The 13,946-nt window shown below is 43.6% G+C and overlaps 1 protein-coding gene across 3 annotated transcripts in view; it reads right to left on the bottom strand.

Annotated features, from left to right (window-relative positions):
- Window positions 1-3,036: 3,036 nt before the first annotated feature.
- LOC129813588 (ski-like protein) overlaps window positions 3,037-13,946 on the bottom strand; it is a 47,431-nt gene continuing 36,521 nt past the window's right edge. For all 3 annotated transcript variants that reach the window (XM_055865918.1, XM_055865916.1, XM_055865917.1), the window contains 3 exons: window positions 13,109-13,407; window positions 12,544-12,765; window positions 3,037-8,072 (listed from right to left, as the gene is read on the bottom strand). In XM_055865918.1, coding sequence (XP_055721893.1) covers window positions 7,803-8,072; window positions 12,544-12,765; window positions 13,109-13,407 — 791 coding nt within the window. In that variant the 3' untranslated portion in view covers window positions 3,037-7,802. The remainder of the gene's footprint in view (window positions 8,073-12,543; window positions 12,766-13,108; window positions 13,408-13,946) is intronic.

Here is a 13,946-nt window from a genome sequence, read left to right as displayed (position 1 = left end):
TCTATGTATCTATCTACATATCGTTAGACTGATAACATAAAAATTCAAATCCTGGGTTAGACAGGAAAACCTGTTGAGAAGTGAGCTGCCAACGACAGGGTTTATGGCATCAGTACCCTAGATCAGGGTGTTTTCAAACCACTCTTCAGGGACCCCAAGACGTTTCAAGTTAAATCAGGTGTGCTAGCTCTAGAATATATCAAATACATGTAATGACTGGGGGTCCCAGGGAAGCGGTTAACTTCTTAATAAGAATTAGGTAATGTTGTCCGTCTGGTGTAGAAAGATTGTTCTACTCAGTTATATCACCAGCTGGGTGTTCTGTGTGCAATGAGTTTTGAATATTCGTTTTATTTCCTGCCATACATGACATCTCCATGCCATCTGCTGCTGCTGGCTTCAGAGGCACAGCACGGCACCTGACTCCAAATGCATTTGAGTAGTAAACCTAAAGCAACCGACCTTAGATGAAAGTCTTGTGATGTGCGTCTGGGACAGCTGAAAGTCAGACACTATTTTTTTTTAACAGAGCAGATACTTTTGGGGAACCGGGCCCAGATCAACATGGTATTGTTGCCATTGTTGATAAACTTTTTTTTTAAATGTTGAAATAGACATGTATCTAAACCCCATATCACACACTCAAACTGAAATCATAATGTAATATTTGTGTACACATTGTACAATCAATTAGTGCGCGAGAGACTCAAATATCACATTTATTTGTATATATCCACTGTACACAAATCATGGCAAATTGGTTGTTTTAGTCATCTCTTTGGTCTTGTGGGTCAAACAGAAACATCCTAATGATTGGTTGACAATAGTCTCCCACAATGCAGGTAATGGCTGCAAGATGAAGTACTTGAAGAGAAACTGCATAAAATTGCAGTCAAAACTTAATAACCTTTGATCACATTATTTTTTACAAGTTCATGCAGTCCACATGTAGGCGCAAGTCGGACAATTTTTATCCCCAGAGTGCAACACAGTTTGAAAGGTGGTGATCAATGATATCAGAGATGCTCACCGACTTGACAAAAGTGATCCACTCGAATGCTCACTCTGGTTTCTGACCACTCTGACATTATACCACTAACCTTAAACAGGCACGAATTGGTAGCTTCGTACGAACCGTCCTGATCTCGCATGCTTAATGTAAGCAATATACAGTACCGGTCAAAAGTTTCATGAAGTAACCAAATTAACAGGTGTGCCTTGTTAAAAGTTATTTTGGGGAATTTATTTCCTTCTTAATGAGTTTGAGCCAATCAGTTGCACTGTGACAAGTTATACAGGAAGATGGTCTTTTGCCAAATAGGGCTCAAACAACGGCGTTCAAAAGTTTGGGGTCACTTATAAATGTCATGGTTTTTGAAAGAAAAGCACATTTTTTTGTCCATTAAAATAACATCAAATTGATCAGAAATACAGTGTAGACATTGTTAATGTTGTTAATGACTATTGTAGCTGGAAACGTCTGATTTTTTATGGAATATCAACATAGGCGTACAGATTCTCATTATCAGCAACCATCACTCCTGTGTTCCAATTCTGGTGACATGATAATCGATGCTTGGCAGCCATTTGACAAATAAAAATGATCTCTCTTATCCATAATAATCTCATGTCGGTGGCCTAGCCTATTCCACAAATGGGAATTTAACCGCAAAAGTTATTTTAAATGTTCCTTACATCATCAGCCTTTTATCTGCAACAAGTCAATTTGAGGGAAACCCAAATCTAGTGTAAAATGTGCATGTTGATTTTATGCTGATTTTAGAATATATTGCCAATTGGATAGAAGCCTAGCTACTGAGAAGAAAGAATATGAATCTCTGCTTTGCTTGAGAGAAATATAGAAGACACTTCTAGAGATTAGACTTCTAAGAGATCCCCTTAGAAGTAGGCTATTCTCTATATATTCTGTATCAAAAAGGTCCTCATTGGATCCAAGGGTGTGAATGAACTGAGAAAAAAAATGTAATTACTTTGTCTTCCGTTTTAACTATCATTTAATCATCAGGGTATGATTAACCACATCCTGCTGCAGATGTATTTGATGATGTGTTGGTCAAGGTAACTGAATTCAAAGACACAACCCACAACGTTTTTTCAGTTGTTTCTCAGCCCTAATATTGATTTCATATCGGGGTGTGTGAAATTAAAAAGCAGCTAAACATTGTGAGTTAGCCTCCATTTCATATTTATTTTGTAATGTAAGAAATTCAAATGTGAGTTGGTTTCACAGTGTGATTTGACGTGGCTATCTCGTGTGTGATTGCTGGTGGTAGAGTTAGCCAAATGCTTTTGCCAATTAGCGTCAGTTGGGCTGGTGTGTAACTGTGGCAAAGTTGGTTTGCCTTTGGATGGCCTAGCTCCTGCTAGTTAGGGACCGTTAATAAATTACGTATTGTAAAATGAGACAGTTGCATTTTTCACACTTATTAGTTCTCATTAAATTCTTTCGATATTTGTATATTCATTTCTAAATGTATAGTTTTGAGGTTAAGTTACTGAAATTTGGAGCTAGGCTGGGCCCTGCTCCTTCTCCACCGAGCCCATCTGAACCACAGTTTCCTGGGGCCGTTTTCACTCTCTCTGACCCTGGTGGACACCCTTATGAGCCTGTCCCTGTCTGTCCTCCAGCTTCAGCTGATTGATTGCATTTGTTTATTAAGAAGTAGAAAGCTTAATAACTAACATTACTGACTAGTTTTTTTTTTTAAGTACAATAAATACACTCTCTCCATCAAAGGAAACAATCCCTTTGGATTGTTGGAATTTGTGTTATTCTAAATTTCTGATCACACATCGGTACTCTCTGTAGCGCTCGCTCTCCCTCGCGCTTTCAGGGAGACACCTCTCTCCTGGGCCTCCACCTCAGCAGGCACCACGTCTGCCTGCTGGTTCAGATCGCCTGACTGATGTACAGCTAATTGCCTATCAGGGATAATAAAGATAATATTATCAATCAGTGATCGTCTACGACACACCTGTTTTGCGTCCAGAATAACATAAGATTTACAACACCAGTTTTGACACAAGAACTTTACTAGAATTTGATCCAAGTTCATTGTCTATACAGGGTATATTTATATCATTGGCTATACAGGATATGTTTACAAGGTCTGAGATCAGGGGGAGGGAGAGAAAAACAGAACACTAGAAATACAACTGAGGTATTAGCTAAAAGCATGTACACGTATGTCATCATATACTAGTAAATATCAATTATGACCAACGGTTAAAGATGCAGTGTCCTCTGCTTAAAAAACATTTTATATCACAACATGAGGTAGGAGAACCGTGTCTCGTTTCATGCAAAGAACAAACGTCTCAATCACACTGCATTGTTGTTGGCAACAAGTTTTGCAAAAGTCATAGACACTCACTGCTATACATCTTTCAGAATATAGCATTTTAAGAAAAAGAAAAGTTCGTTTTTAAACAGCCATAAAAATATTTTCTTATTTTTAAACTACAATTTGTCAGGTGTAGCCTACTAAATTTAAACTGAAAACATGGCGTACACGTAGTGTTTATACCTCAGAGAAAACCAAAACATACAACCATTTTCGTGTTGGATTAACATCCTAGCTAGCTCCCACGCTGCTAAATAAGAACGGTGTTCCTAAATAAAATATCCAACTACAAAGCATAAATGGAAACAGTTGATCCAACATTTCTTCAGCGGATCCCAAATCCAACTTGTAGCTATCGTTTACAGAGTACTACCTCTTCTACACTACGTCACCTTCATTAAAGGGATAGTTCAGGGATTTTACTAGTTTTTTTAAGAAAAATCGCTGCGCTATCCATTTAAGTCTGGGAACAATCCATTGGAGATTGGAGATGGATGTAAAAAAATAAAAAAAATAAAAAAATAAACGATGGAAATGCTAGTTACTGTTTAACTGTGCTCCTGAAGCAAGGCCAAGGGTCTAGTAGTAAGTAGAGTTGAACAAAATACACAGCTATTTAAAAAAAAAAAAAAATACAACTGTACAAAGCACATGTCTGTGGTAAAGTCCCAAATGGCAACCTATTCCCTTTATAGTGCACAACCTTTGACCAGGGCCCATAGTCTTCTAGTTCTCATAACATTGCAAATGCAAGAGGGCCCAGCACACCGTGTTACAGCATAGTATGTCTTCACTTATTTTAGTCCATTGTATCCATCACATCATTAGCATGGCATTCAACTAAAGTAAATAGAGCGCCCTCTTGTGTATAAAATTAAATTTACACCAACAGAAAATATTTAAGTACAAGAAATACATTTGATACCCCAAAACGATTGTTGTAGACTGTTCTAGAGGTAACTATGGCGATAATAACAAAACCTAATACTGATTATCTTGTGATGTAAAACATCAATGCAGTCACAAGGACCCTATACCCCTAAGACGACAAAGTGTTGTTGACAAAAAAATTAGGACACAAACCACAGCGCTACATGATAATAAGCATCTCCCCTTTTTCATAGCTACTGTGCTTCGGTCACTGGCAAATACACATGCGCACAGACATACGCTCAGAACCAAACACACTTCTCTCTCGCTCCACTTTGCAGAATCTAGAGGCTACATTTGTATAGTATGATTAGGTAGTTGGTCAACAAGTTGTGTGTTAGGTAGGGAGGGAGAAACCCGTCTGTCACAAATGACACGCTATTCCCTATATAGTGCACCATTTTTTTTTACCAGAGCCCTATGGGCACTAGAGAATAGTGTCACTTAGGACAAACACTTCGTTTTTATACCATAAACATAGCAAGTCAGATATCATTCAACTAACAAACCATATTAAGGGGATCCATTTACTTAGTTACATGCAAACCTTTGTTTTTGTTTGTTTTCAATTTAGTTATTTTTTTTATAAAACAAATGTTCGGTGCATATTCAAATTTGTCTGTGGGTGTTGTTTAGTGTACGAAAAATGGATTAAGAGAGAAAGCGTATACACTATGATTACACATCAAGTCTATCAGGGTGAAAGCATCATTCACGAAATAAACAAATAAAGGGAATCAGGTCTGGGGAAGTACTGTAACAACGCACTTCCTGTCCTATTTAACTCTGCGGTCGTATCCGAACACCATGCACTTCAACTCCCAACAGCAATTGAACACCCTTTTAAAAAATGCGCTCCACAATGTCAGTGTACACAGCGGAGCGACAACAATAAATTCTAATCTGCCAAAACAGCCACTATCGGTTAGTCCCAATGTAGGCATGCCGTAAAAAATAAATAGTTGTTAATTAACAGACAATCAGTCTTGAATTCTGCTATTGTTGATAACGGTAAACAAGAAGTCTGCCTGCTGCGTACGATGACGTTATATTGCGGAGTGTTCATTTAGCAAAGTAAACGACAAGTCAAATCAAACATTTTCAAAGACTCAGGCAACAGAAACATAACGGATGTTTTTAGAGCTTCGGCCTTGCCTGGTCCAGTCAATTTTATAATAACCTTTAGAATATTATCCCATGGCATAGTTAATATATTAAATTACTAATGTATGTACAAAGTGAATATAAATCTTTAGTTGATACATTAAATATATTTTTTCCCCCTCAAAATCATTTCCAAAAGTTTATATGGAACAACGGTCGGTAGAGCAGTATGTTTTGGATTTGTTCTGCATGTGACTGAAGTTCACATCAGACACCCAGGGTGTTCGTTTCCTTGTAGTTTTGTGGGGAGGTTTTTGTCCTCATGAAAATAACGGGTTTCGAAGCTTTGTTTAAACGTTGCGGCTTAATAACTAAATAAGACCTACTATAAGTACTGTGTCAGGGCATGGTGTAAACACATTTCTAAAGGGAGCTCTTTCTTTAGAGATCTGCATTGAAAAGTCCGAGCACAGTGGAATGTCTACCAATTTGCATGTATAGCAGATGCATAAAAAAAGATGGTTGGAGTTTAAACCAAGGCCCTCTTTTAAATAACTATTTACATGCTGCCTGGCTCTTAGGGTCTAGGGCTATAAAAAGACTTCCCTGCTCTCTTAGGGTCCGCCTGTGGCGGCTAAATCCGCTCTGTGTGAGCTAGCTGATTGGGGCTGGGTGTGCTGTTCGCCTGGACTTCTACACAACAAATCACACTACCCCCAGCTGATGTGGCATTGCTTTGGTGTGTGTGTGGGAGGTATGGCAGCTGCCCACATTCTGATGAGACAAAAGGGGCTCCCCTCTCCCGGCCCACCCAGCCTGAGAGGGTGTCTGCCCCCTGCACTCCCGCTCTCTCCGCTTGACTGACGGTCTCTCCCCCTCCTCTCTTCCCTGCCACTCTCTCTTTGCCTGACTGTACCTCCCTGCCTGGGCCAGGCAAGGCTCTGTTTGTTCAGTGAGGTGGAATTACGTGGGGCGGAAAGAGGAATGGCCCTGGATCCTAGGCAGGCAGATCAGGTGTCAGTCAAGACTAATTCCTTTCACCTGTGACCCATATTCCCCCAGGCAGACAGCTAGCCCCTGCAGCTCTCAGAGAGTGCGTCCCAAACAACATCCTACTCCCTATATAGTGCACTACTATATAGGGAATATGGCATTACTTTTGTCAAAAGTGGTGCACTATACGGGGAATAGTCTACTATTTGGAACACAGTTTGTCTCACAGAGGAGAGAGGGTGGCAGGACACACCAACTGTTGCTAACAGGGAAATCAAACACAAAACTAAAAAAATCAGGACAAACTACAGCTTTCTGAGAGGAAATGTGGTGTGTGTTCTAGCCCAGTGGTTCTCCAACCTCTCCTCCGCAGCCCTCCGTGTCATCACTTTACATGTCTCATATACATCTCACTTTATTCACATGTTCATGAGGTTTAACAATGACGACTGCAAATGCTCTGTAAAAATGTTTTCATTTACCTTTATGATATACACATTTAGAACTTTTTTTTTTTTTTAAATGTTTACTTTTCGCTTATTTGAAAGTAATGGGTATAAGGATTTTATTAATTTTTTAAACAAAAGGTGAAACGAAAATGTGTATCCATGAAATGTCCTGTGTGGCTGGTAGCTGGGCCAGAGCACTGGACTGTCTGTATGAGATGGGGAACACCCACGCGGGCGCCATCTTAGCTCCAGCAGCTCCAGTTGGCGTGCCAGGTAGTAGTAGAAAGAGCAACAACGCTAGTGTAACCGCAGTTCAGAACAGAGTCAAGGGGCAGGGCCAGGAGAGAACTGTCTGTCTGACCTCCCACACTTCCTGTGGGCTACAACACATCAAATCCACAATCTAAAGGAGGGAGGGAGGGAGGAGGAGAGGATGCGAGGGAAGGAGGAGAGGATGCGAGGAGAGTGTCCTTAAAAACACCCTACTCCTATCGGTCTGCCAAGCAGTCGTTTGTTCGTTCAGTAAAACTATAAATTAAAACAAACAAACATATACATCCCAAAAGAGTTTAAATACTGTTTACGGACAGGGGGCGGGGGTAAACCAACACATTAAACTAATTTGGTGTTAAATTAATAAACAAACAGGAATCCTTATCCAAAAAACTAAAGAGGAGGGAGAGATACCTAGTCAGTTGTAAAACTGAATGCATTCAACTGATATGTGTCCGCATTTAACCCAACCCCTCTGAATCAGAGAGGTGCGGGGGGCTGCCATAATCTACATGAGAGAAGCAGCCTGGGGGAGAAGGGGGTAGACATGGTGAGGGAGTGGGGGGAGAGGGTTGTCTGTGTCTGAAGGGCTGCCGTCTCTCCCAGCAGGGGGGTGAGGGATGAAGGGAGGGAGTCGCAGGAACAGAACGGAGGTGAGAGAGACAGAAGGGGCATTTCTTAAGTTCCTCTACTTATGAGCATGGCCTTTCTGCTGCTCGGCAGGGCCTGCAGTGTGTCCCTCTGCGTGGGGGGTGTGAGAGGAGGGGGTGGGGGGCGGAGAGGGGCTCCCTGTAGTGACGAAGGAGGCCGAGGTGGAGGCCGTCTGGCCCATCTGCTGTTGGAGCTGAGAGATGATTCTCTCCAGCTTCTCCCGGGCATCCCGCTCATTCCTCAACTCTTCCTGGAGCTTATCCCGGTCAGCCTCCGCACCATCCAACCTCCCACGCAGCTCTGCAAGCTAGAAGAGGGGAGGGAGGGTAGAGAAAGAGATGAAGTCAGGTTACAGTACACACACACAGCCAGCCTAAGCCAGACGCCAAGAGGATGGAGTCAGCAGGAGGTGTGCGTGTTTGTGTGTGTCTGACTGTGTCCCTACTCGATCCTTGTGGGGACCTAAAATTCCCCAAAAGCCCCACAAGGATAGTAAAACAATACATTCTCCCTCGTGGGGACATTTGAGTCCCCATGAGGACAAAGGCTATTTTAAGCGTAGGATTACGGTTACAATTAGGGTTAGGGGTTTGTGCTTAGGTTTAAGAAAAATACATCTCAGACTGGCCAATAAAAATAAAAGATTAAGATTAAGACGGGCAAAAGAACAGACACTGGACAGAGATATGGCTTTTTCTTTGCAACTCTGCCTAGAAGGCCAGCATCCCGGAGTCGCCTCTTCAATGTTGATGTTGAGACTGGTGTTTTGCGGGTACTATTTAATGAAGCTGCCAGTTGAGGACTTGTGAGGCGTCTGTTCCTCAAACTAGACAGTAATGTACTTGTCCTCTTGCTCAGTTGTGCACCGGGGCCTCCCACTCCTCTTTATTTTGGTTAGAGCCAGTTTGCGCTGGTTCTGTGAAGGGAGTAGTACACAGCGGTGTACGAGATCTTCCGTTTCTTGGCAATTTCTCGCATGGAATAGCCTTCATTTCTCAGAACAAGAATAGACTGACGAGTTTTAGAAGAAAGTTTTGTTTCTGGCCATTTTGAGCCTGTAATCAAACCCACAAATGCTGATACTCCAGATATTAAACTAAAGAAGCCAGTATTATTGCTTCTTTAAAATCAGAACAGTTTCAGCTGTGTTAACATAATTGCAAAAGTGTTTTCTAATGATCAATTAGCCTTTTAAAACGATAAACTTCGATTGGCAAACAACGTGCCATTGGAACACAGGAGTGATGGTTGCTGATAATGGGCCTCTGTACGCCTATGTAGACACTCCATTAAAAACCTGCCGTTTCCAGCTACAATAGTCATTTACAACATTAACAATGTCTACACTGTATTTCTGATCAATTTGATGTTATTTTAAAAACGGACATAATCTGCTTTTCTTTCAAAAACAAGGACATTTCTAAGTGACCTAAGTGCCTACATTTCTAAGTGCCTACATTCACCATTAATTTCTGTAATTTCTAATCTACAATGTTTGATTATGGTAATTTCTGTTAATGCATTCAGAATATTATTATTACAGTGGTTTACTGTTCTCATTGTCGGAGTGGACATGTTTGTCAATTTATTAATTGTCTTTTGTTTGGAGCGCTCCTGCCAATGTTGAGTACGGACGTGAACCTGATTACGCATAGAAGAATATAGGCCTTTTGGCTACCTGGCCATGTACCCATTTGGGGATTTCTGATCGTCTTAACTCACCACCACTAATGAGCTGTGGAGCTTTCCAAAGTAATTTTTTTCTTCACCGTAAACAGCAAGTAAACAAAGTCTGTTATTAGAATCCATTGAGTGACAATAGTTCAAAGATTAAAAAAAAAAAAATCCAGCTCTTTTTTTCTTCTGGTTGGGCAACCGGCTCATGTGCCTCTTAAAACAAATACATATTTTTCTCCCCAATTTCGTGATAGCCAATTGGTAGTTAGTCTTGTCTCATCGCTGCAACTCCACTAAGGACTCGGGAGAGGCGAAGGTCGAGAGCCATGCCTCCTCCGAAACACAACCTTGCCAATACGCACTGCTTCTTGACACACAGCTCGCTTAAGCCGGAAGCCAGCCGCACCAATGTGTCAGAGGAAACACCGTCCAGCTGGCGACAGAGGTCAGCTTGCAGGTGCCCAGCGCGCCACAAGGAGTCGCTAGAGGACGATGGGACAAGGAAATCCCTCCCCTAACTCAGACGACGCTGGGCCAATTGTGCGCCGCCTCATGGATCTCCCGGTCACGGCCGGCTGTGACACAGCCTGGGATCGAACACGGGTCTGTAGTGACGCCGAGTGGCGCAGCGGTCTGTGTCTTAATTATTTAATCCAACAGTTTGCTTAAAGCGTCAGACAAGCTCAGTACCATTTACCTAAGTATTCAGACCCTTTAATTCAGTACTTTGTTGAAGCACCTTTGGCAACAATTACAGCCTTGAATCTTCTTGCGTATGACAGTACAAGCTTGGCACACCTGTATTTGGGGAGTTTCTCCCTTTCTTTTCTGCAGATCCTCTCAAGCTGTCAGGTCGCATCTCTCCCTCTCTCTCGACCTGAGCCCTAGGACCATGCCTCAGGACTACCTGGTCTGAAGACTCCTTGCTGTCCGCCTGGTCGTGCTGCTGCTCCAGTATCAACCGTTTGCCTGCAGCTATGGAACCCTGACCTGTTCACCAAACAAGCTACCTTGTCCCAGATCTGCTGAATTCAAATCTCTTGACAGTAGGAGCGGTAGAGATACTCTGAATGATCGGCTATGAAAAGTCAACTGACATTTACTCCTAAGGTACTGACCTGTTGCACCCTCTACAACCTCTGTGAATATTATCATCATCATCATCAGACCCTGCTGGTCATCTATGAACATCTTGGCCATGTTCTGTTAGTCTCCACCCGGCACAGCCAGAAGAGGACTGACCACCCCTCAGATCCTGGTTCCTCTCTAGGTTTCTTCCTAGGTTCAGGCCTTTCTAGGGAGTTTTTCCTAGCCAACATGCTTCTACACCTGTATTGCTTGCTGTTTGGGGTTTTAGACTGTTCCTGTACAGCACTTTGTGACATCTGCAGATGTAAGAAGGGCTTTATAAATACATTTGATTGATTTGATCAGGTTCAAGTCGGGGCTCTGACTGGGCCACTCAAGGACATTGAGACTTGTCTTTATTTTACCAGGTAAGTTGACTGAGAACACGGTCTCATTTACAGCAACGACCTGGGGAATAGTTACAGGGTAGAGGGGGATGAATGAGCCAATTGTAAGCTGGGGATGATTAGGTACCCATGATGGTTTAAGGGCCAGATTGGGAATTTAGCCAGGACACCGGGGTTAACACCCCTACTCTTACGATAAGTGCCATGGGATCTTTAATGACCTCAGAGAGTCAGGACACCCATTTAACGTCCCATCCGAAAGACGGCACCCTACACAGGGCAGTGTCCCCAATCACTGCCCTGGGGTATTGGGATATTTTTTAGACCAGAGGAAAGAGTGCCTCGTACTGGCCCTCCAACACCACTTCCAGCAGCATCTGGTCTCCCATCCAGGGACTGACTAAGACCAACCCTGCTTAGCTTCAGAAGAAAGTCAGCAGTGGTATGCAGGGTGGTATGCTGTCTTGGCTGTGTGCTTTGGGTTGTTGTCCTGTTGGAAGGTGAATGTTCGCCCCAGTCGGAGGTCCTGAGCACTCGAGCAGGTTTTCATCAAGGATCTCTGTATTTTGCTCTGTTTCTTTCCCTCGAGACGCTTTCCCCCGATCCTGACTAGTCTACCAGTCCCTTCCGCTGAGGAGTGGCTTCCATCTGGCCCCTCTACCATAAAGGCCTGACTGGTGGAGTGATGCAGAGATGGTTGTCCTTCTAGAAGGTTCTCCCATCTCCACAGAGAAACACTTGGTCACCTCCCTGACCAAGGCCCTTCTCCCCCTATTGCTCAGTTTGGCCGGGCGGCCAGCTCTAGGAAGTCTAGGTGGTGCCATTTAAGAATGATGGAGGCCACTGTGTTCTTGGGGACCATCAATGCTGCAGAAATGTTTTGGTACCCTTCCCCAGATCTATGTCGACACAATCCTGTCTGAGCTATATGAACAATTCCTTCGATTTCATTGCTTGGTGTTTGCTCTGACATGCACTGTCAGAGCACAATTGGCCCAGTGTCGTCCGGGTTTGGCCGGAATAGTTAAATAAAATAAAAAGTGGGACCAGGTGTGTGCGCCTTTCCAAATCATGTCCTATCAATTGAATTTACCACACATTGACTCCAATCAAGCTGTAGAAACATCAAGAATGACTAATGGAATTAGGATGCACCTGAGCTCAATTTAGAGTCTCATTGCAAAGGGTCTGAATAGTTATGTAAATAAGGTGTCTTTTTTTAATACATTTGCAAATAATAAAAAAAATAACACTTCTCGCTTTGTCATTTTCGGGTGTTGTGTGTAGACTGATGGAAAATTTTGTTTTAATACATTTTAGAATAAGGCTGTGAAGTAACAAAATGTGGAAAAAGTGAATGGGTCTGAATACTTTCCGAATGCACTATGTGTGGACTGTTGGTTCAAGCCTACCTGGTTAGCATAACAGTCCTACCCCTGGTTAGCATAGCGATCCTACCCCTGGTTAGCATAGCGATCCTACCCCTGGTTAGCATAGCGATCCTACCCCTGGTTAGCATAGCGATCCTACCCCTGGTTAGCATAGCGATCCTACCCCTGGTTAGCATAGCGATCCTACCCCTGGTTAGCATAGCGATCCTACCCCTGGTTAGCATAGCGATCCTACCTGGTTAGCATAGCGTTCCTCCTGGTGTGTGTTGTCACACACACAGCTCTGCTGCCTCAGCTGTTCCAGTCTGTGCTCCAACTCCCTCTGCTCTTCCCTCACCTGCCCCAGCCTGTGGGCATGCTCAGTGTGCACCGCCTCCAGCTCACTCTGCAGCTCACACTGCTCTGCTGCCAGCTGCTGCAGCCTGACAGCCTCGCCTCCACGCAGCGCCTCCAACTCCTACACACAGAGACACACAGGATGATCGGATCCATTTCCTGATTGATACCCCTTATGGTTTATGTTTGTTGTTCAGTAACTGGAGCAATTCAAAGTTCAGCTAAACGGTACACTATAAAAATCAGGAATGATTACTAATGTAATATGTTGAAATCAATTAAATGAGGTGATTCAAAATTTAAAGACAACCAGCTGACATGGAGTGTTAGTGCTGGACAGGAACAAATTAGAGCAGTCCGGGGGAGGTGGGGGATTGGTAAACACTGATCTACGCTATTGACCGTGGCTGATGCCATTTTTTCTGGCTGGAGTTGACCATCTCTAGTTGTCTGTAGTGTCTCACCATCTCTAGCTGCAGCTGGTTGTGCAGGGTGGAATGCAGCTTCTCCTGCTGTCTGCTGTACATCTGAACGATCTCCACTACGATCCTTTCCTTGTCGTCCTCACAGACAGAAGACAGGACATCTTTACTCCCCAGCGCCGCTACCGACGTGGTCATCGCTACAACAGAATAACTCTTGTTGCCGGGGATGGTCTCCATGGAAACTGGCTGCTGGCGGTCCCGATCGGCAGTAGGAACAACGTGCTGCTGAGACTTGGCGTCATTGACAACGGGAGGAGCAGGGGGAGAGGCATGGAGATCTGCGGAGCGAGAGGGGGAGGAAGGAGAGGTTGAGAGGGGGAGGAAGGAGAGGTTGAGAGGGGGAGGAAGGAGAGGTTGAGAGGGGGAGGAAGGAGAGGTTGAGAGAGAAGCAGTATAGTCAGCCCCCCACACACGGCAGTCAACCCCCACACCCACGGCAGTCAACCCCCACACCCACGGCAGTCAACCCCCACACCCACGGCAGTCAACCCCCACGGCAGTCAACCTACACACATGCATGGGTAACTAAGATAAGACACACAGTGTACAATATTTTGTCCACTCAGTGTATACTGTATGCACTCACAAATACACAACCACCCACATGGATGGAGAGAACACACACACACGGCCTTAAAATTAACACCCGCTACGGGCCAAATGCAGGTACATTTAGGTATTGGGGGTAAGAATGTCTAACTCACCAGCCACGTTGGTGGGTGGTCACACTCGGGGCTCAACAGTGCAAGCAGTTCATAAAAATAGCCCAAAAGTCAAGTACGGGCACATGTGCGAAAAGTGATTTATAGCTAAATAA

Source organism: Salvelinus fontinalis, chromosome 17 (assembly GCF_029448725.1).
Source record: "Salvelinus fontinalis isolate EN_2023a chromosome 17, ASM2944872v1, whole genome shotgun sequence".
NCBI lineage: Eukaryota > Metazoa > Chordata > Actinopteri > Salmoniformes > Salmonidae > Salvelinus > Salvelinus fontinalis.
The sequence above is the reverse complement of the archived record's forward strand: the minus strand, read 5'-3'. Positions and strand labels throughout refer to the sequence as shown.